We start from the raw sequence: 24741 nt of genomic DNA on the forward strand, positions 1-24741 counted from the left end.
AAATTACTGAATCACTGTAATTAAATAAATATTACTGTAAAAATTACGTTACAAAATTTTACCGTAAAAATGGATTTTACGCTAAAAGGGCTTTTACGGATGATGCATCGAAAGTGCCGGTACTAAAAAAATAGTGTGAAAATCCATACCTTTATAAAAAGTTATTGTAGGTTATTCGCTTTTTTATTTAATATAACATATTACAATGTCTCAAAGATTTAAATTAATGTGTTTTCCATTAAAAAAATGGTTTTACCGGTGGTCCAGGTAATCCAGGCATTCCTGGTGGGCCTCTGTTTCCTGGATGACCAGAAGCTCCCGGTGCACCTGATGGACCTGGCATCCCTCTATTTCCCGGAGTTCCAGGGGGTCCTTTATCTCCTGGTTGACCACGTTCTCCTTGCTAGAAAATTTAAATAATGCTTATTTAATTTACATATTTAAAGAACTTAGTGGAAGAAAGCACTAATAGATATTAAATGGGCATAAGAACAAAAGTTTTAGAAGAATATTAAAATGTTGGAAATTACTTTACAAATCAGACCTTTAAGCATCAAGTATAAATACAATAAAATCAAAGATTCATTTGAAAAATAACTTTTTTTTAAATTTAACAAGGAAAAATAATAGTTCTAACCATTCTCATAGTAAATCTTTCTTATAAAGAAACTTTAAATTAAACTTATTTCAGTTTACATATTTGAAGAACTTTGCGGATAAAAGGGCCCATAGACATTTGAGTGAATTTAGGAAGATTATTTTCTGAAGATATAGCAAGAATGGAAAACTGTTTGTTGATTTGATGAATTGAAGTGTGTTTCACAAATCACACTTCAAAATATCAAATATTTATACGACAGAAATAATAATTTGATAAAAAAATGTTTGAAATGTATCCAATGTAAATAATAACTTATTAGATCCTTTCAGTATGAAATTGTTGTTCATTAAAAAAAATTAAATTAAACTTAGTTCGATTTACATATATAAAGAACTTAGAGAAAGAAAGTGATAATGAACATTTGAATCAGTTAGGAAACTAACTTTCTGTAGACTTTGAGTAGTTAACTTTTTTACAAATTAGACTTTTACGAATCACGTTTAAATACAACAAAAACAAAGGATCATTCATAAATAATAATAATTTTAATAACAATTTTGAGTCTAATAGTTTTAATAATTTTGATTTAATTTTTCATAAATAATAATTTTTTTAAATTTATAAATTCTTGACCCTTTCCGTACAAAATCATTTTTCATGAATTTTTTTTTTAAAATTTAATTTGGTTTAGTTTACATATTTGAAGAACTCAGAGGAAGAAAGTGCTAATGGACATTTGAATGAGTTTAGGAAAATATCTTTCGAAAGAGTTAAGAGAAGTTAATTGTTTTAAACCTCAGACTTCAAATGGTTAAATACAACAAAAACAAAGGATCATTTATAAATAACAATAATTTTGATGATAAAAATGATGATAATTTTGATTTGAATTTTCATAAATAATATTTTTTTAAACTCATAAATAAAAATTTCAATTATTTCCGCATTCTCAAGAATACATTTTAAATTAAACTTGGTTTAATTTACGTACTTAAAGAACTTATGTTAATGGACTAGTAATAGAAAAAGTGCTAATGGACATTTGAATGAGTTTAGGAGTCTTTCTGAAGAGTTAGAGTAGTTAAATGTTTCAAAAATTATTTTTTTGTAAAACTTTAATCAATGTAAAAAATAAATTTGATCATTCTAATATGTAATTACTTTTTTATAAATAAATTATAAATTATATTTGATTCAATTTAAACACTGAGAAAAAAAGTGTGATCAAAACTACAAGAATTTGGTAAAATTTATCTCTATGGGAACACCAAAAAGCTCGAAATTTTTTGCCGAATTGCTTTGGCAATGATTTTGGTAAAATTATAAATTAAATATATTTTCATAATATGTAATAAAATTTGATAAACGGTACAAAGCTTGATAATTTTGTGATATCTTAGAGCATAGCATAAAAACCATTTATTCTGTTTAAATTTACTTTCAGTTTTGTATTTTTTACCAAATGTGTGCTAATAAGAATTATAATTTTGAAAACCAGAATTCCATGTAAACCGTTATCATATGAACAGAAAAATTCAAAGTATATGGTTTAAATACCGTATAATTGGTTTTATTCACTAAAAATGTATTGTTTTTTTATTAGAAATATCAATATTATACAGCACGGTAATTTAACCAGAATTTTTTTCTATGCTTATTTTTGAAGAATTTAGTTGAAGAAACTCTTTCTTCAACTAAACTATTTTTAAGGACATTTTAATAAACTTAGGAGCATTAGTTTTCGAGAATTCAGCAAAGAGACAAAACTTTTTCAGTATCAGTACTCGTAAGATCAAATACATAAAAACCAAGATTGTTCACTAAATAAATTTTCAGAAATTTATGAAAAGAAAACATTACATTTGATCATTCTCGTGTGCAGTCATGAAGCAACTTTTTTTATGCTTTCAAAAACGGAGAACAACTTGGTAATTTGTATTTAAAAGTAAAAAATGAGCCACGCCTATACTTGATAAACAAAATGATTGAAATAATTGTCTAATCCGTAAATGAAGTATCAGTAAAAATATCTCAAAATTCCCCTTTTGCTATTGTAAGCTGGTAATAAGCGGGTATAAGTACTTATATCTAGATACGAACTTTAATAAATTGAGCGATTAATCTTCGCCCAGATTGTAAAAAATTGCTTTCAGAGATAAGTATTGTGAATTCTTATTTTATGATTAATGTTTTCCTTTATTATATAAAGAGGTGTTTATTATAATCAGATAGAGTATAAGATAGAGTAGCTACTTGTCTTTAAAATATTGCTCATTTTATCTGAAATTTTTTTTTAACGCGATCAGGACCCTTTAAAGAGGTGAATGGCAGATTCAAATACAAAATATTTCTAGCTACAAGGAGAAAAATTTTGGTAAAATTACCGACCTGTGTGACAATGACATTTCTGGTAAATTCAGCTTTAAAAAAAATACTGTATTTAAAACATTCATTTGGTAATTTTTCATTCATTCAGTAACGGTTTACCGGGAATTCTGGTTTTCATTATTACCACATGCATTAAAAAATACAAAACTGAAAAGTATATTCAACTGAACAAATGATTTTTGTGTCTTGCTCTCAGATATCATGATAAAACTACCAAATTTTACCATATTTACCAAATTTTATCACATATTATAAAACAATATTTTATTGTTAATTTATTAAAATTATTGCCAAATCGTTTGCAAAAAAATTACCGAGCGTTTTGGTGTCCACATTGAGCCAGAAACATAAAAAATTTTAAATATATTCTGGCAGTTCTGGCCATACAGTTTTTCTGTGTGTAGTTAAATTTCTAAACGAAATCAAGTATACTTATGAGATTTGTTAAGCAAAAATGGATATTACAAGCAGCAATTTAGGTTTTTGCGAAATTTTTTTCTCTGAAAATATTCTTTCTAAAATAGTTTTCAACATACATAATGCTGTGGTCATGTTAATAATTATTTAAATAGCAATTTCAATAATAAAGGCTATGTGTTCGAAATAAACATCACAAGCCTAATTGATATCATTATCTGCAATTTGTTTATAGCTTTATTTTAAAAACAAGGATATTTTAAAGTTCACAAAACTGAAAAAAATTAAATTTTCAAAAATAATTGATTTCAATTCTTAAAAAATTGTTTTTAAGGAAATAGTGCTTATATTTTGATGTATACGATTAGTGCAATGCTATCTATCTCTTTAAATTAGCTCTCTATGTTTAATAAAAAATTCTTTGTTAAAACATTAAAAAAATTTCGACAAAACATACTCTCAAATTTCAAGCATTTCTTTCTTAAACATTTGTACATTATTCATTACATTGCTTACACATCATCGTATAATATTTTCAAAGGTGTCAAATTACAGCTCGAAATATTTTTTTTCTAACAAACATAAAAATCAGAAATATATTTGATTTTCTCAAGTATATTTTTAAGATTATACTGTGGAAAAGCGGTTTGAAATGTTTTGTGTTTAAACACGTAATTCATCTTCTTGGAGGAAGGACTATGAGGGCTCTTAAAAAAATAAAAAATTTTAACTTATTTTAGCCCCATAACGATAATGATATTCTGTAATAACACAGAAAAATTGTACTTAAACAACCTTAGATTTTGCCTGTAATTGTTCTGCAAATATTATACACAACATGCGTAATTATTTGAGCAGGAAAGATTTCTTTTATTAAATTTTGTACTTGAATCTTAATTTTTACATAACATATTGTATACAAAACATAGCAAAGCAAATTTTAAAATATTTTGTTCTAACTTAAATGTAAAATTCAGAGTACTTTATATAGTATTTTGTTTATGATTATTTTAAATAACTTACCATACCAGATGGACCCATTATACCTTTATAACCCTAAAACGACAAGAAACGTTAAGAAAACAATAAGAAACGATAAGAATTATACAAAATTATAAACAGCCAATTTTTGTAAGAATAAATTTATAGATTCTAAAAATTTATACTATATTTGTTTTTAAGTGTTTTGCATATTAAATATTTATATATATATATATATATATACATATAATTTTTTTTTAAAATATATTTTAATTTTATAATTCTGTTGGAGAAAACAATTTTCAAGTGAATTGCTATCAAATTTAAATGATTAATTGCTTCATAATATTCTGCTTTCTCATATACAGTGCGCAAATAAATAAATAACCGAAACATCCTGAATAACTCTTGATCTAATGGTTGGATGTTCACGTACTAGGACCCAATCTTAATGGTTCAAAAGGTGATCTTAAATATGCTAATTAGTTAGTACGGAAGATATTTTAAGTTACGAAATCAGACACGAAAGTGTACTTTCTCGGAATAAACATACTTTTTTTTCCAACGGATTATGATTCCTGACCTCCAAAATATTAGGGGGACCGGAAAGTAATGTCTTTTTGGTGCATTTGATATTTGTTATTAAGATTTTATTTTTAATCAGTGGTGTACTCGTTAGCACCTTTCATTGCCGGATCGAGAAAAAAAGAATTTGCTTTTGAGACTAACGAATTTTTAATGCGCCGAAACGACATTAATTTCCGGTTTCCCTAATATATGAGGTAGACTCAATCTCAGGTATACGGTCCCAGTATTATTATGGTCAGAAGAGCGATTTAATTGAATTAGCATTGACTTCTTTAATGCTAATTTTACTTTTTGCGTATTTCTCCACGCCTCAACTTTGCAAACGAATTTTATTTTTACATACAATTATAAAATTCTTTTTTCCAAAGATAACTAAATGAAAAAAATAACTTTTTATAATTTTTATTACCTTCTTCAATAATGGCCAATAATAAGGCATACGAATTTTTACATAATTTTTAAGAATGTAATTTTATATGGTAAAATACAAAACGGTTAAACAGTTCTCGATAAATAGAATTTTTAAGAAAAGTCAAATACTTAAAATTCAATAACTATTTGACCAATTTCGTTCAAATTTTGTATTTTGCCATATAAACTCGCATTCATTTAAGAAATTTAAAGATTATATATATATATATATATATATATATATATATATATATATATATATATATATATATATATATATATATATATATATATATATATATATATATATATATATATATATATATATATATATACATATACATATATATATATATATAATAAATAAATAAATACAAGAAAACACTAAGAAAGTTAAGAAAAACAATAAGTATCATTTATTGCGCTTAAGCTGCAAGTAAACAGCACTCATTAGATAAGTTCAAAATGAAGAATAAAACAAAGAAAAATAATAGACATATGAAAAAAAGGGGGTGGGAAATAATAAGTAAAAAAAATAACAAACAACATTTTTTTAAAAAAAAAAAAAAAAAAAAAAAAAAATGAGTTGTTAATAAAAAACCGGAAAAAAAGCCGGAAAAAAAAGATATAATCTTTTCTTCAGCCCACACGATTATATCCGCAAAACAGAGTGCTTTCTGATATTGTATCAATAAAGCCAAAGCAAAATTTATTAATACAATAGTGTGAGGAGCACTCAAAAGAAAATTTTTATAAAATAACTACATAAAAATAGATCATAAAAAGTAAAAATAACATGTAAAAACAGATCATAAAATAAAATAAAAAACATTAAAAAGGGGGGACTATAAAGCGAGTAGCAAAATCATAACAACTTACATGGACAGATATTTTTCAAGAATGATTTAAAAATGTTTTCGCAGAGAGATTGCCAGATTACAAAATATGAAAACAAAAGATGAAAACAAAAGCGCAAATTGAGTGTAACAAGAGGGTTTTAAAGTGTCGTTCTTACTGCACTGCTGAAGTGATTTGTTATTCTGAGTTTTGATTTGTTAGTTACCAAGGATGTGCCCGAAATGGATGTGCGCAATGTAATATTATACTGGATAATTTTAAAAATTGATCATAAATAGTATTAGAAGATAGATTAATCCATTTCGGGCAAATCCGTGGTTAAAATTTTCTGCTAAAATTTTTTCTTTGTTAATTTTTCCATGTGCAAATCCATTTCGGGCAAATCCGTGTTAAAATTATCTATTAAAATTTTTTCTTTGATAATTTAAATAATTTTTCTATGTGCTAATCCATATCGTGCAAATCCGCGGCTAAAAATATTTGCAAAGCAGGCAATTTATGTTTCGCTTTTCTATTTTATATTTTTTCTTAAATAAACATCTATCTTCTAATACTATTTATGATCAATTTTTAAAATTATCCAGTATAATATTACCTTGCGCACATCCATTTCGAACACATCCTTGGTAACTAACAAATCAAAACTCAGAATAACAAATCACTTCAGCAGTGCAGTAAGAACGACACTTTAAAACCCTCGTGTTACACTCAATTTGCGCTTTTGTTTTCATCTTTTGTTTTCATATTTTGTAATCTGGCAATCTCTCTGCGAAAACATTTTTAAATCCTTCTTGAAAAATATCTGTCCATGTAAGTTGTTATGATTTTGCTACTCGCTTTAAAGTCCCCCCTTTTTAATGTTTTTTATTTTATTTTATGATCTGTTTTTACATGTTATTTTTACTTTTTATGATCTATTTTTATGTAGTTATTTTATAAAAATTTTCTTTTGAGTGCTCCTCACACTATTGTATTAATAAATTTTGCTTTGGCTTTATTGATACAATATCAGAAAGCACTCTGTTTTGCGGATATAATCGTGTGGGCTGAAGAAAAGATTATATCTTTTTTTTCCGGCTTTTTTTTCCGGTTTTTTTATTAACAACTCATTTTTTTTTTTTTTTTTTTTTTTTAAAATAAAATGTTGTTTGTTATTTTTTTTACTTATTATTTCCCACCCCCTTTTTTCATATGTCTATTATTTTTCTTTGCTTTATTCTTCATTTTGAACTTATATATATATATATATATATATCTTAAAAATAATAATAATATCTATATAATCTTATATATCTTAAAAAAGGATGTTTATTCGGAGAAAGTAGGTTCTTGTGTATGAATTCGTAACTTAAAATTCCATTTGCACGAACTAATTAGCATGTTTCAGGTCACCCCCTCGAACTATTAAGATTGTGTCCTAGATCGCTAAAATCCAATCATTAGATCAAAAATAATTGATTTCCTTTTCTATAGTAGTTCCAGCATCAGACAACGGTCACAAAGATCCCGTGTTCAAACCCCGCATTCTGTCTACATCAGTGCTAACTAACACTCGATTCTCTCTATCCTCGACAGGTGGCAGCACTACACTCTATCACCGCTTTTCGGGGTTGATCTTTATTCGACGCACAAATTGTCTAACGACTTGACCTGAACTCTTACGAGCTTAACGTTAATTTACAGACAATGTTCATAGATTTTATGGAGAAAAAGTAACGGGCAGACCTGTATACTTATGATCATAATAGCTTTACAGGCATAAACGTATTTTGATTCTCACGGTCAGTGACTAGAACACGTTCGCTGCTCACTGAACGTTACCTAGCAATGAAATATTTTAAATTGTAACATAAGCCAGCATTTTAATACTTATTCCTGTGTAACTTTCAGTAAAATTAAACCACATTAAAATCAGAAAACAAAAGAATTTGACACAGGAAATTTCAGAAATAATAATTAATGATATGTATTAATCAAATTTGTGTTTGCAATTTTTGCATATAATTTGCGTAATTGTTACATACTTTAAATACCACTAGTGATAATAATGATTTAGTAACGAATCTTAAGCTTAAAAATTTATTAAAAAAATTTATAGAATATTAGTATGTTTTTTTAAAGAATTTTGTTTAGCTAGTGTAACTAATGCAATAATTTTGACGAGCAGGAAGAAATTTCAGTTTGCACTGAGATTAAAGACAAAAAAAGGATGAACGGATAAAAATGCTTAGAAGAGTATAGAAGTTTATAAAGAAATTTCTACTTACTCTTGGCCCCCTTAATTCTGGCAAATTATCAACAGCTCTGAAATCAGAAATTTCGATCCCACTCTGCAAAAACCAGCATTGATCAATTGATTTATTCGTAAGAAAAATTAAAAAATATTATAAGTTTAAGCCATTTAGATAAATATGATAATTAAAAATTTATTATGAATGCGCATATTTATTGGCATTAAAAAATACTGCTTAAAAATGCAATGGTTACAGTAATAAAATAGTAAAAATGTGTTTTACCTTTTAACAATTTATTTTTTTCAATTCTTAAAAATATTAAAAATAGAGAAAACTAAAATTTTTTTTCAGTTAAAACATTTATTTTTAAAATAAGTGCAAAGAAACTGATTGAAATCGTGTTTTACAGTTATATTTAGCTTTTTTTTTAAATACCATGTCTTGAAAATTTGTTCGATTCGGGAGCTCATCGCGAAATTCAAACGATAAATTTATTTTTATAATAAGATAGGCACATTTTTAGAGTGAAATTTATAATTAAATTAAATTTGGGTTAAAGTATATAAGTTATTGAAAGACAAAATTATTGAAATTTAAGCATTAAATATACATGAAAATAAAATTAAAATAATAATTAATGGAATGATGTTTGTAACAATAAACTACATTGTTAATAAACAAAATGAAAATAACAAATTGAAATTAAATAAAACGATGAAAAATAATTTTCATTTAATTCAAATGAGCTATAATAATTGCTATAATAATTTAATTTAATGAAATATATTTTTTATAAAGTTCAGGTAGACCTAAATTTTTATGCTTTAACTAAACATTCTTAAAAATTATTTCCTCCTTGATTTAAATTTTTGATTTACAGCAAAATTAATGTATTGATTTAATAATTTTACTTAATATCGCTATGTATTTTTTTTTTACAATTATTCATTTTTTATTTATATTATCGTTTTCAAAATTTTGTTTGAAATTTTTTAACACTTTACACAATAAAAATGATGAAAATATGCACATAGTTTTTCATGCAAATAGGGTATTAAAATTTAATTTACTTATAGGATTTTTTCATGAATATAAATAATTCTAGGCTGATTTTAGGATATAATTTTTGTTGGTACAATCCCAACACCAAAAAAAAAAATTCATTTATTTCACATTATTTTAAATATCAGATCAATAAATTCATCTTAATTGAAAACTTACCTTAGTTAATTAAGTTGGATAAGATATAAACTGTGATTCGCTTAGATGACAATAAATAATTATAACTTACTTATTTTTACTAACCCAATTTGGTAATTCTTTGCTGATGAATAGCAGCTCAGATATTTTAAGACAACAATACTTACTTTTAAGTAACCTTCACTGTAGTTTTCGAAGCAATTAAAAAGTAATAAATCTATTGTTGTAATGATCTTTATAAATTATTGATTGTAGTAAAATTCGTAAGATCTTTACCTCTATTTTGTTTTAGAAAGCTTATTACTTAATCATGAAACTGTACAAAAATATTTTTCCCTACGGCATTAAGTAAGAAAATAGTAGTAGAAATCGATTGCAAAAAGTGCAAAAGACTTAAAGATTTTGAAAAAAAAATTAACTAAAAATTAAGAAGTTTTATTTTTTAACATATTTACTTATTTATAGACTTATTACTTTCAAAAATGCTCTAAATTACTCAGTAATAAATACTTTTAACGGTCAACAAATCTTTAATTGGAGAGATAAAAAGTTACTTTTTCTTCAGTTTCTTACCATAGGTCCAGGAGGTCCCGGTGGTCCTGGTGGTCCCTAAAATTAAAGTATATTTTTATTAATTTAAAAATGATCAATAAATTATCGCATTTATTAAATAAAATTAACAGCTTATGGTGATATTTGATATTTTTGTAAGTCTTAATGAAGTAGCTTTTTTAACATCAAACTAATTTTTTCTCACTGGCAAATAATATATATATATCTATATTGTATTTACCGCAGGTCCTGCAGCTCCTGTTAAACCGGGTAAGCCTGGTGGACCTGGAGGTCCTACTTCACCAGAAGGTCCCTAATTTGAATAAAATCGTATTTTAGTATTAAGATAAAAAAGCCTTGCCAAAAAAGAAAAAGAAATATGTTGTATAAAAATATGTAAAGATATTTTACCGTTGGTCCTGTCAGTCCCCGAGGTCCTTCAGGTCCTCTTAGACCCGAGTTGCCATGATCTCCCTGAAACAACAATGGTTTTAAAGGAAAAGAAAACAATAAAAGAACACTAAAACATTAACACTAAAAACATTAACACTAAAGTTTTACGAAATTGTTTTCGCTTTTGACGAAACCGTTTCCTGGTTTATGATCCGAGCGAAGTTTTCGTCAAAATGACAAAATTTCAATAGTCACTTCTTCGAGAAAATGAATTTCGTAGAAATTAAAGAATTATTTCGTCATTCTATTTTTTGAAAAAAGAATCGTAGTGCCTAACCATTCTATTAATCAATTTATCGTGAGCACCATATAGCAGGATCAGTGCATCACCTCCTCCACACGGATCAATTTAGTCGTCCGTCGTAACGAACATAAACTGCGCAGCTGAGAAAATTAAGAAAGATATCACTCATTTTAGGTTATTAAGGATGACTATTTCTCGTTTATGGTAACTCATACGTAGGCCTTCTTCCTTCTAGGAGGTGTTGATAAATGTATCTTTAATAGCAAAAGAAGGACAGATAGAATTGAGAAATAAAGTTCACCCATGCTCGAAGTGGTACTCAATCCCGGCATCTAACTGGTACGAGGCCAACTCATTGACCACTATGCAAGTCGTTCGTTTCTGTTTTTTGCTATACTTATTTTTCGATCTTTTAGTTTTTATCCTAGTTTCGTCATTCAACTTAACAATCTTCCCCAATGTACAACTATGAAGTTAGGAAACATTTTTGCCATACATTTGAGAGTTCGCGTTTCATCACAAATCACGTGATTTCGTGACGAAATGACTCTCAGAATTATCGAAATATAGCTCAGGGATTGCTGAATCGTCAAAGTGGGGGTTATATTTCTAAGAGTAAAAATTAATCTAAAATCCATCGTAATTTTTACAGTTAAAATATCTGATACTTTACCCTTTTGTTTTTTGTATATTTTAAAATACATAATGACATATCATAGTACAAACTTGAACCATTAGTATTGTTCATAGAAAATAAGAAGTGAGAAATTCAAATTAATCACGCACTTTTGGTCCAGGTTCTCCAGGCAATCCTTGCGGGCCAATTGGTCCAGTAGGTCCCTTAAAAAAATAGAATTTCTAATTAATACTTTTGCAGAAAAAAATAGTTCAAAGAGTTGTAATAACATAAGAAACAGTCAATTTTTGGTATTTACCTATATTAATGCATAAAAATAAAGTAGAATCTATTTTCCGTTTTTCTCCATTATTACTTTTGAGTTTTAAGAAAAATCGATGAGAAACCCAAACAATTTTCATAAAAAATATGGAAGTTAAAGAGTTTCACTGACAAGGAAGATGCTTAAAGTTATCCACGAACCACATTGAATTTCAGTGAATGAAGACTTTTTAGCATAAAATAATTATTAAATTTACCCCCAATTAAATTCAAAATTTTAAGACAAACTCGCTTTGAAGAAGTGTTCACTCGTATAGAGTCAGCGTATAGTTTGACTAAAGTAATAACTCCCCTATCCATTTGTATGGACCCGTGGTGGTGACTATGCAACTAGGTATAATTATTTTAAGTAGGGGTGTGGGATCATTGTTCAGGATAGGTTTTGGTATGATTCTTTGAGAGAAAGAGAATCTTTTTCTTCGATCTACTGTGTTAGCCGTAGTGTGAAGAGAAGCTACCCTCCCTGAAATGCGTTAATCATGTTTCCATAACAGCAGACGGCCTCAGACTTTGTGGCGGGGGGAGTTCTTAGAGTAGACAAACTATACACGATTGACAGAAAATCAGGTTTGTTTATATGATTGACACAATTGATAGAAAGCCAAGAGATGTGTTTTCAAAAAAATTTCCTTTGTTCTCAAATAATTTAACTGCAAACAACTATCGAGGGAAAAATAGCAACATAATTTATAAATCTCATCAATATTGCGAAGTTTCGTATTTGAAAGATGTAGTCGAGAGTGAATGAAAAACAGTTTATGTTCTTGCTTTATAAAGTAAGATTAAATAGGCATTTTTTAATAGATGAAGTTAAAATTTAGTTGATAAAAACTAGTAATTTTTATTTCAAGTATTTAAAAAATGTTTGAATGGGTAATTATTCAATTTTGAAATTTGGCTGTATGTTGTACTCAAGTCGATTTTTTTCGAGGGCAAAGAACACGAGTTTAAAACCCGTTTTATCTCTGGTCCATTATTTTACTATGTGCAGTTCTGGCAGGAAATTCTAGTTTTGAAAATTATAATTTTTATTAATACACATTTAGTAAAAAACACTATTCTGAAAAGTAAATTCAAACAAATAAATTGTGTTCATACCATGTTCTAAAACATCATGATAAAATTGCCATATTTTATAACATCAACCAAATTTTATCACTTATTATAAAACCTAATTTTACCAAAAGTCATTATCAAATCACAAATTACAGATGTGGTTTTTCTTTAAGGCGAGAAACATGGTAAATTTTACCATATTTTGTTATTTCTGATCGGACTTTTTTTCACAGTGTATAATAAGCCAAAATTTTAAAAATTAAGCATACTTGTAATCCATCTGGTCCTATAGGTCCTGCGTCACCTTTTAACCCCTTTGGTCCCTAAAATAAAGTAAGAAAATAAATCAATCTAATCTGAAGATTGCGAAAAACTTTTTTAAATAAATATATCTCTAATACTTACCCTAGCACCTTCAGTTCCTTGAAACCCAGGAGGACCTTGTGAACCCTGTAAACACATCGAAAATAAAATAAATAAGCAGAAAATAATTAACAACATTGCCGCTTAAGGTTCTTACATAATTTTTATTTTTATTTAATACTAAATTTTATTTTAAAATTTTTATTTATACTAAAATAATTAATAACCACAAATAATAATATAATGTGTCTTACAGGCAATCCCATTACTCCAGGTGCACCGGGTGCTCCAGGCAATCCAGGTTCACCCTGTATAATAAAAATGAATTAGTTAAAGCAAAATGAATCTTGGGGGTAAATTAAGAACAAATATATTGAGTAACATTTGATGTTATTTATCGGACCGTTTCCTGGTTTTAAAAATATGTTTATTTATCGTAAAAAAGATATATTATTCAATTTTCTCAGTTTAAAAACAATCTATCAATTCAAATCAAATAGTATCTCTCAGTCAAGTAGAGTAAAATCATATTTTTTGAGATGAATACATATTTTCATTATTGTTTTCTTGTTTGTTAGATTAACTAAAGTTGTTTTATTTTGTATTTTATAATCGATTTGAACAGATGACCCAATTTTCGGGGTTTACGACCACCAATGTTCAACTCCGTAGCCTTGTAATTTTGAATCTGATCCAGAATAAAAAGGAACTACTAAATCAAGTATTGAATCAAGTATTGAGAAAATTAGCTTCGTGGAGAACTTTTTGGTGGAATTAATCCGCATTTGCGTTACATGGGGAGCCAAACCACAAAACTCGCCCACGGTTAGTCTGATGGCAAGGGGACTCTAACCCATGATCCGTAAGTAAAGTTGTTTGTTGTAAATGACCGAATGCAATGAAATTAAAATATATCTCCTTTTAGAACTAATTAGTGAGGTACTAATTAACAAATTAGTTGAGGCCATCGAATTCTCAACAATAATTTCCATCAGGGGGCTTAATTCTCTCAATATTTCTACTATATTAAAACATTATAAGAAGTATGGTTTGTTACACACTTCTTAACTAATTCCTGTATGGCATCGATTTGTTACATTTTTTTTTAGTTCTTTAAATATGATATTTTATTTTTATATAATTTAAGAATGTATTATTATTATTTAAAGTAGTTTTTTTTTTAAAAATTATGGCCATTTAAATTTTTCTGAATTTTAAAATTTTTTCTGATTTTAAGTTTTGTAAATATAAAAATTAAATATTTTTTTCGTCTTTTATCCTTCAGGTTTGCGAAACTGTTATTGATGTTCAATTTAAAAACAATAAGCAAATCTAATTAGTAGATAAATACCCTCTAGTATCACGTAAACCATATTTTAAAGATATTCCTCCTGCCTTAAAATTTTTATAACAAGCATCATTACAAGTGAAGTACATACTTTTAACATTAAAAATATTATAATAACATAATTTTATAATAACAGCATTGATTACAATTAATTATAATAACATTTTCATAATGTAACGGTATATTTTGGGGATCCGTAAACACCACCCTTATCACATATTATCAAACTATTTTCAAAAATGAAGTGAAAAAATAAACTCATAATGACTATAAAATTAATATTTTTTGAAAAATAATATCATTAACAAACCTTTACAATTATAGTGGGTTAGTTACGATTAACGATGATAGTAGGATCAAAACAATCAAAACATTTTTGTTTGTCTGAGATTACTGAAAGCATGTGAAAAGCGATTTTAAGAAAATTCTTTTAGCCTCATTCGGCAATTCAGTCTGATTTCATAGTAATCAGTTTAAATTCTGATTGCGATTTTTTTCCCTTACTTAAATAATATTTGCAATCATAGATAAGCATATTTTTACTTCATTTTTAACTGGAATATATATTGAGGGTGGTATTTAAGGAACACCCTATGCATAAAAGTCACTATTAGGAGTCAAACTATTCAAATTACTTGCTGTAGGGAATGTTTTTATCCCCTATAATCCATTTGCAATTTAGTTAGTATTTAACCAGTGAATATATGTCAAGAAATTTTAAATAATGTTTTACATATTATCAAAGCTCATGTATAACTTATATTAAGATAGATTTGGGAGGTTTTTGTAAATGGATTTTTTTTTTATTAAATATAAAGCAGAAATACCTTGGTTCCATCAGTTCCACTTTCACCAGGTGGTCCTGGAGGTCCTGCCAATCCCTATAATTATAAAAAAGTATTTAAAAATTCTTCGACGAGTAGCAAGTAGCAAGTTTTGCTACAAGTGCCGGTAGCTAAGAGTATACAGCTGGTGCGTTGCATTATCATGTAGTTACTTTATTTACTTCGCACTAGAGCTGCACAATGGGCTATTGGCGACGGTTAGGGAAACATCCCTGAGGATAATCCGAAGACATGCCTTCACAATTTTGATTCTCTGCAGAGGAGATGGCTCTCCTGCTTTGGTAGCCGGTCGATCTGCGAGCGAAGTCAAGCACTTTACGGTAGAACAGTTTAACGAGGACCGATACCGCGCACCCTCGGTCCCTACGCAGGATGATCAAAGTGGTCATCCAATTGATTGCTGACGGTAGCCAGTGATGTTTAACTTCGGTGTTCTACTGGGAACCGTGTCTTTACGACAATATAGCAATAAAACAGTTGCCATTATTAATAGTCTTATATTAAATGGATTTATGTTATAATAGATAGTCAATCCGCGGTGAGGCTGATTTTTAAGAATGTTAAGTAATGAGTTATTAAGAATCGCCTTCACTTAAAGCTATACTACTTAAATTATATTATATGGAATTTAGGAATTTTGCTCGGACTGTAATTGTCTAAATACTATTGATTTGACAGTAATAGTTGTAAGTTTGAATCAATATATGCAAGTTAAAAGATTAAGAAGTAATAATTAAGTAAGAAATAATAATTAATAATAATTAATTTTACTTATTATAAACTTAACAAAACCAAAATACGAATCAGAATATACTGATTTGCATTTTAAATCTCTCATTTTATAAACATCAGCTAGAACTTATCCAAATATATATGACTTTATAAAAAATAAACAATAATTTCAAAAGCTACCGTAGTTATTTAGTTATTAATTAATAATTATTTAAAATTGAATTGCATCAAGTTATTAATTTTTAAAAATTCAATCCAACTAATTTTACCAATAAAAAGTTTTATTAACAATAAAAACCATAATCTGTGCTGTTTTCTGTGCATACCTAAAATATCAATTTTCATTTTTTAGTTGCCAAATTGTCTCTAAATAGGAACACCAGTCGGAAAAATAAAATAACAAATATTTATGTATTTTAATACTATAATGCATCCTCTTTAACTTATCTTATTCCATATAAATAGAATAAAAAATTCCCCACTACATTATTGTTATACAATGCAGAATGAAATTTTAAAATCAGTTGTTTCGAGTTTTTATTTTTTGTATTTCATGGGTTTAATTTTTAATTCAGTTTCGATCAATTTTGTTTTATTCAATTCAGAAGACATGAAACATGTTTTAAGCAGATTTTTGATGCATTGCTTTTAAACTTTCATTGTTCAGAAAATGACTGCTGTAGAAAATTTATGTTTTGAACCAATAGATGGCGTTGCCTACTCTTTTGTTTTTGGTTATTCTAATGTTTATTTTTTGTTTTGTTGTTATTAAAGAATATGAATCCTAACCCCTCTGTCGCTTTTTTATATGGTGCCGAAACCCGGGAATTGATTGCAAATATTTATTACTGATTGAAAATATTTATTACTGAAGAGGGGTTCGTTTGAATTTGATCTTGAACTTTATATTGAAATTATTTCTTCGTTCTTTATTCGATAATTTATTCTGAATTCGAGAATGTCTGCTGAACTTTCAAAACGGAAGCAGAAAAGAGGTGCGGTCAGAGCATCTACGACTAGATTGTTCGGCGAAATCGAACATGAAATAAAAAATGAAATTCCGAACATTGAAACTTTAGATGAATTATTGGCTAAACTTATTGAAAAGGAATCTTTATTGAAGGAACTGGATTTGAAAATTGAAGATTTGATTGAAGTTGACGAAATTGAAAAGGAATACGAACAATCGGAAGAATATTCTGATAAGATTATTGTTTTAAAAACGAAAATTTCAAGAATTTTATCTTCGTTGAGTGCTAAGTTGGATATGGAAAACCGTAAGAACGATAACGAAAGTATTTCAACCGAAATTATTTCTGAAGAATTTCAAAATGTTCACGTAAAATTGCCGAACATTAATATCGAAAAATTCTACGGTGATGTTAAATTATGGAATAACTTCTGGGAACAATTTAAATCGACTATTCACGAAAATAAGACTTTGAAAACTGTTGATAAGTTCGTGTATTTAAAGTCATATCTTGGCGGAGCTGCTGCAAGAGCTGTGAATGGACTTTCGATTTGTGATTCTAATTATCTAGCAGCCATTGATATTTTACAAGATCGCTATGGAAGAAGTGACTTAATTATTAATGCTCACATGAACGAACTGTTAAATTTAACTGCAGTAAAGGTTTCTAGCGATGTTGATGCGCTGAGAAAACTTTACGATAGCATTGAAATTGAAATACGAAGTTTAAAGTCTTTAAATGTGATGTCTGAAACCTATGGAAATCTACTCTGTCCAATATTGATGAAGCTGATTCCTGAAGATATAATTTTGGATTTCAACCGTCAAAGAACGAAGGATTCTACTTGGAATGTTGAAGAATTGTTAAAATTTATTAGAAACGAAATTGATAGCCGTGAACGATCAGCTCTACTCTCAAAAAATTCAAGAAAAGAAAATTTTAAATTCACTCCAGAATCGAAAGTAGAAGAAAGATCTTATATTAAAAGAAAACCAAAGGTAAACGCCTTTGCTTTATCAACATTGAATTTGAAATGTATTTTTTGTTCTAAGAATCACGATAAATTTAAATGTAATGAAGCTGATGTTTATAAGAAAAGACAAATTTTAATGAAAAGTGGTAGATGTTTCAGTTGCTTTCAAAAAGGACATTTATCTATATCTTCGGATTGCATGAAAAGAAATCTTGTTTGTTTTAACTGTAAACAAAAGCATCATTATTCTGTTTGCATTAAACAGCCTGAAAACGAAAGTCCCGTTTCGAATAATGATAAAGAAATGCTCGTAAATAAAAATTATGAATCTCATGTTGTGCAAAACTCTGTGAAACAGAATTCAAATGTGATTTTACAAACTGTTACCGCTGTTGCTGTGAACAAGGTTGAATGTTTAGTTAGATGTTTGCTTGACGGAGGTAGTCAAACGTCTTTTATAAGTGAAAAGTTATCGAAAAAGTTAAATTTGCCTGTTACAGGAGAAATTAATCTTAATATTCATACATTTGGATCTAGTAAGAGTGTAAATAGTCGTAGAAGGAAAGTGAAATTGAAACTTGTTGATCTAATTAATCCTGATAACTTTGTTATTGTTGAAGCTATTGAGTATCCCGTGATTACTACTGTTGAAATTAAAATGTCTGGCGATGACTTAACTAAAACTTTGCATTCTTTGGGAATTAAACTTTCAGATGATGTGCCAACTGTTCACCAACTGTATAATCCAAATGAAATATCAGTGCTATTAGGAAGTGATGTTTACTGGAAAATTGTTACTGGAAAAATTGAACGAATTAACGAAGCCTTAGTTGCTGTAGAGACTAGATTAGGATGGTGTATTCAAGGTTCCGTCATGAGTTCTGATTTACGATCAATGACTGTTAGTTCAAATTTATGTTTAGATGAAGAGCTATCTAATAATATTAAATCTTTCTGGGAAATAGAATCGTTAGGAATAGCACCGGTCTTGGATGAAAAAGAAGAAGATATAAAAGCACTTTCTTTATTTGAACAATCTATTCGCATAATAGATGGCCGTTATGAAGTAAACCTTCCATGGAAGAATGATATAGTTGATTTACATGATAATTTTCATAATTCTGAAAGCCGAATGAAGAAATTGATCAAGAGATTTACGTCCAGTCCTTATTTTTTCGAACAGTATAAAAACGTAATAAATGAACAACTGAAGGAAGGAATAATAGAAAAAACAGAAAAGAATGCTTTTAACTCAAAGAAAACTTATTACGTTCCTCATCGGGCTGTAATTAGAGAAGATCATTCCACAACAAAACTGCGTGTAGTCTATGATGCTTCATCAAGAGAAAAAGGTCACCATTCTTTGAATGATTGTTTATTGCAAGGACCTAACTTAGTTCCTGATTTACTGATAGTTTTATTGAATTTTCGTAAAGGTGAAATTGCTGCAATTGCCGACATTCAAAAGGCTTTTTTACAAATTTCAATTGCACCAGAAGATCGTGATGCCTTAAGATTTTTATGGATTTCAGAAGACGCTAAGTTTCCCAATACAAAATTTGAAATTTACAGAATGACTCGTGTGATGTTTGGAGCAACATCAAGCCCCTTTTTATTGGCAGCAACTATACGTCATCACTTGAAGAAATTTCAAAACATTTATCCCATGACAACTAAGCTGTTAAATTCTTGCATGTATGTTGATGATCTTGTCTATTCAACGAATTCTGTAGAGGAAGCATCGCAAGTACAGGAAGAAGCAACCCTAATATTTAAGCAGGCCTCCATGAACCTCGTGAAGTGGAAATCTAACTCAAGAATTTTGAACTACAAAATATATGGCTCAGAAGTTCAAGCTGATGGAACCGAAGAAGTAAAAGTTCTTGGATTGAAGTGGGACTTGTCGAATGACTGTTTTAATTTTAAAACTGGAGACCTTTTTAATTTTATAATTTCTAACCCTCGTACAAAACGAACTTCATTGCAAGCTACTTCAAGAATATTCGATCCTTTCGGATGGCTGTCCTCATTCATGATCCAAGTCAAAATCATGTTCCAAAAACTTTGGTTATTGAAAATTGATTGGGACGATGCTCTACCTCCTGAAATCGACAAAAATTGGCAAGAATGGTACAAGCAACTTCATTTTTTAGAACAAATTGTGGTTCCTAGGTGGCTAAATAGAGTTTCGGATCCATCTGGTGATGAATTACACTGCTTTTGTGATGCAAGCAAAAGTGCTTATGGAGCTACAATTTATTTGATATCTGCCAGTTCAACATCTAGATCATCCCAGTTAGTGATAGCTAAAAGTCGCGTTTCTCCATTAAAACAATTGTCTCTTCCTAAACTGGAATTGATGGCTGCTGTTATCGGAACCAGAATGATTGCATCAATCCGTGACCAATTTCCTGAATCAAGAATCTTTATGTGGACTGATTCAACTATCACTTTGCATTGGATTCGTGGATCTCCCCGGAAATGGAAACGTTTTGTCTCAAACCGAGTCACCGAAATTCAACAAAGAAGCGATCCCAATCAATGGAATCACTGTCCTGGCTCTGATAATCCTGCTGACAAGTTGACGAGAGAAGGAATCGAAGCCAGTGCCCTTGTGCAGGACGATGTATGGTGGCACGGGCCTCCGTGGCTTATCTGTTCCAGAAATGAATGGCCGGCTACTGATGATAGTCAGTTTTCACTGACTGACGATGTCCAAACTGAAATAATGACTGTTTCTTTTATTGCAGATGCTGATCCAGATCCTGTGCTCAAAGTTGAGAACTTTAGTACTTTACGTAAATTATTGCATGTTACATCCTATATTTTCAGATTCATTAAAAATTTAAGGTCTTGTGTAAAACAAAATGGGACAATTACGAGTACTGAAGTAAGTGAATCAAATAATTATTGGATAAGAACTGTTCAATATAAATACTATTCGAATGAAATTAATTGTTTAAAAAATAATTTAGAAATCAATTCTAATTCTAAACTATTTCAGTTGAATCCCAAACTTGATGAAAATAAGATTCTGAGAATTAAAAGTCGTTTAGCTAATTCCTCATTAGATGTCAGTGAAAAGTGTCCAATAATATTACCTAATAATGATTATTTTGTTGCTTTAATTATTAAGGATTGTCATGAAAGGGTTTTGCATGCTGGTGTGAATGACACTTTATTGCTAATAAGAAGTAAATTTTGGATAGTGAAAGGAAGACAATTCGTGAAATCTGTTATATATCGATGTAAAATTTGTAGAAGATTTAGTGTTACTTCTGGTAAGCAAGTAACAGGTAATCTGCCTGTTGATAGAATCGAAAAATCTCCCCCATTTAATATAACAGGCATCGATTTTGCAGGACCCCTTTATTTAAGGGATGGTTCTAAATGTTACATTGCATTGTTTACTTGTGCTGTGACTCGTGGGGTTCACTTAGAGTTAGTGTCTAGTTTAAAAGTTGAAAGTTTCATTCAGGCTCTAAGAAGGTTTTTTGGACGCAGGGGCATTTGTAAAATAATTTATTCAGATAATGCCAAAACTTTTAAAGCTGCTGATCGTGAAATTAAATATTTATTCAAATTGTGTAAAAATGACGAACTTCTACAATACTTAGAAAAACAAGGAATTGAGTGGAAGTTTATTGTCGAAGGTGCTCCATGGTGGGGTGGTTTTTGGGAGCGTTTGGTAAGATCGGTTAAAATTGCATTAAAACGAATATTACATAAATCTTTATTAACTTTTGAACAATTACTTACTGTACTTACAGAGATTGAAGGTGTTATTAACTCTCGACCAATAACTTATATGTATAACGATATTAATGAACCGGATCCTTTAAGTCCTTCGCATTTTTTGATAGGTAATCAATTAACCGTTTTACCATCCTCCAGTTCTAAATTAGAGTCTTCAAAAGCAGAATTAACAAAAAGATGGAAACATAGGCTTATGATGATAGAACATTTTTGGAAACGCTGGCAAAAGGAATATTTGCTAGAATTAAGATCTGCCATGATGCATAAAATGCCCAAAAATATTGTAAGTTTTAAAATTGGTGATGTTGTACTTGTACGCGAAGATAATGTTAAAAGATTAATGTGGAAGTTAGGTCGAATAAAAGATATTTTTCCTGGCAGAGATGGTAGAATAAGGTCATGCCAAATCCAATTAAAAACCAGTGTTGTAAATAGACCCATTGAGAGACTTTACTTATTAGAAAGTGATTGATTGCTTTGTTTATTCTTTGTTTGAAATATTCATTAAATGTTGTTGTTTTTTTGTAAGTGTATAACGTTTGTATGGTTATTTGTAATAGAATGCATCGCTAAACCAATGCATTGGAGTGGGCTGGATGTAGAAAATTTATGTTTTGAACCAATAGATGGCGTTGCCTACTCTTTTGTTTTTGGTTATTCTAATGTTTATTTTTTGTTTTGTTGTTATTAAAGAATATGAATCCTAACCCCTCTGTCGCTTTTTTATAACTGCAAAACTAACTTAAACTAATATTATAAAAAAAATTTATTTTAAATATTAATTTCATTTTTATAAGAATATTCTGCTTCTTTCTCCCTGAATAACGTGAAGTTGGATACGAATTTGAATAATTGAGACAATTTTTATAGCAGCTGTCTTTTGTTCGATTGGTATGTTTTTTTTAAAGTTATTAATTCATAATTTGAAATCCATGAAGAATAATTTAGTTTCAAAAATATCTAAAAATATATTTAAATGGTTTAAAAAAAATTTTCAAATTATTGAGCTTACTCTTTTTTTCTCACAATATTTCTTCAAACAAACATCTATAAATATTCATTGTTTGACTAATTTAGTGAATCTTTATTAGTTGACTAAGTTATTTAATAATTCTGGCACATGATTTAAAATAAAATTCCTTTCTAAAAGCTTTAATTTTTTTTTTCATAGTAAGGTAACTTACAGGGTCTCCAGCTTGAGATACTGATCCAGGAAGCCCAGGTTCTCCCTGATCACCCTATAAGACAAAATGATAAAAGATGTTATCTATGTTACGATAAATGTAATTTAACTACAAGGCAAAAGAGTAAAAGATATTATCGATGTTACGGTAAATGTAATTAATCAACACGGCAAAACAGTAAAAAAATGTTATCTATGTTACAGTCCATGTTATTAATTAATTATTATTATTCTACTGCGAGTTATTATTATAGCCAATCATCTATGGCCAGTTATTATTAGTCATAACCAAGTAAGTCGGTTAAAATAAATAATTTATCAGAATTCCTTACATTTGCATGTTATTATTAACAATTACCACTATAGTAAGGTCAATTTAATACTTTTGAAATCATTTGGCAAGAGATTTCTTAGACTGATGCATAATTGCAATTTCCCGTGTAAGCAGATAGACAATGTTAGTTTCTGATATACTTTGGATGAAAACACCCACTCTTTATTTGCGATGTTAATTTGCTGTACGAATATTTGGCGCTAAAAAGTTTAAATTCTTCTTTTTTATACTTTTTAAATTTTTTTTTTTTTTTTTAAGGCACTTAACCATAGAAAAAAACACATCAGTGCAGGGTATACCAGGCAGTGGCACTTAACCTAAATAACCATCAGTGTATGTGGCATTCATTCTTTAAAAAATCAGTGTAAGGCATAGAGAGCAAATGTGCACCAGGCAGTAACACTTAATCTTAAAAAAACATTAGTGTAGATAAACCGCGATTAATCTGATTATTAAAAATAATAAACAATGATTATAGATAATAGCCGTAATCCATGCACTAATATTTTCAAAAATTTTTTGTATCGATATTAAACTTTATGAACTCACGATTTCAAAAATTTTCATTCATCATTAGATATGATGATATATGAAAAAAATAAAATCAAACTTGTGAAACTAATTTTTCAAATTCAAACATAAGTAAAAACCGTATTTCACGTAATCCATTTTTTTTTTTTTTTTTAACTTTTCTAATCTCTCAAAGGCAGATTTATCATGACAGCACATAGACATTACGACACTAAAAATTACTACATTAAAAATTAAATTATGACTTGATTGGAAATTATCAAGGTAATTATTAAAAATTTAAACTTTATTGTCAATTATTAAGAATAAATGGTTAATGGGACATAATTTATCATATTTACCAAAATATGAGATTATTATTAATTGCCAGTTATTATAAATAATATCAAGATTTATTACTTTTAATCGTAGCACATATATTAAGTAGATAATAAGTAAATTAAAAATATGGTTCAATACATGTTTAAAATACATGAACAAATACCTTTTCACCTCGAGGTCCAGATACTCCCGGTGGTCCTCCAGGTCCTGCTGGTCCCTAGTATAACAAAAACAAATATATTACATGTTTTGTTTACATAGATAAATGATGTTCGAAGCACCATGAGAGCATTTTAATACATTTTATATATATTAAGATTTTAAAACTTATTTAAGAAACTTACTGGAAATCCAACAAGTCCAGGTTCTCCTCTTAACCCAGGAACACCAGGAAATCCCTGTAAAATAGATTGTTTACATGTATTTCAATACACGTCATAATG

General features: G+C 28.5%; 1 protein-coding gene across 2 annotated transcripts in view; it reads right to left on the minus strand.

The window, feature by feature from the left end:
- The window catches only part of LOC107440641 (uncharacterized), a 168669-nt gene that overhangs the window by 13132 nt on the left and 130796 nt on the right, over window positions 1-24741 (minus strand). For both annotated transcript variants that reach the window (XM_087155637.1, XM_087155636.1), the window contains exons 23-36: window positions 24643-24696; window positions 24462-24515; window positions 23114-23167; window positions 15480-15533; window positions 13559-13612; window positions 13347-13391; window positions 13211-13264; window positions 11714-11767; window positions 10642-10704; window positions 10472-10543; window positions 10252-10287; window positions 8512-8574; window positions 4430-4462; window positions 257-403 (exon numbers count right to left, since the gene is read on the minus strand). In XM_087155637.1, coding sequence (XP_087011763.1) covers window positions 257-403; window positions 4430-4462; window positions 8512-8574; window positions 10252-10287; window positions 10472-10543; window positions 10642-10704; window positions 11714-11767; window positions 13211-13264; window positions 13347-13391; window positions 13559-13612; window positions 15480-15533; window positions 23114-23167; window positions 24462-24515; window positions 24643-24696 — 837 coding nt within the window. The remainder of the gene's footprint in view (window positions 1-256; window positions 404-4429; window positions 4463-8511; window positions 8575-10251; window positions 10288-10471; window positions 10544-10641; window positions 10705-11713; window positions 11768-13210; window positions 13265-13346; window positions 13392-13558; window positions 13613-15479; window positions 15534-23113; window positions 23168-24461; window positions 24516-24642; window positions 24697-24741) is intronic.

This window comes from Parasteatoda tepidariorum, chromosome 12 (assembly GCF_982258835.1).
Source record: "Parasteatoda tepidariorum strain Cologne lab strain chromosome 12, Ptep-v5.0, whole genome shotgun sequence".
Classification (NCBI taxonomy): Eukaryota; Metazoa; Arthropoda; class Arachnida; order Araneae; family Theridiidae; genus Parasteatoda; species Parasteatoda tepidariorum.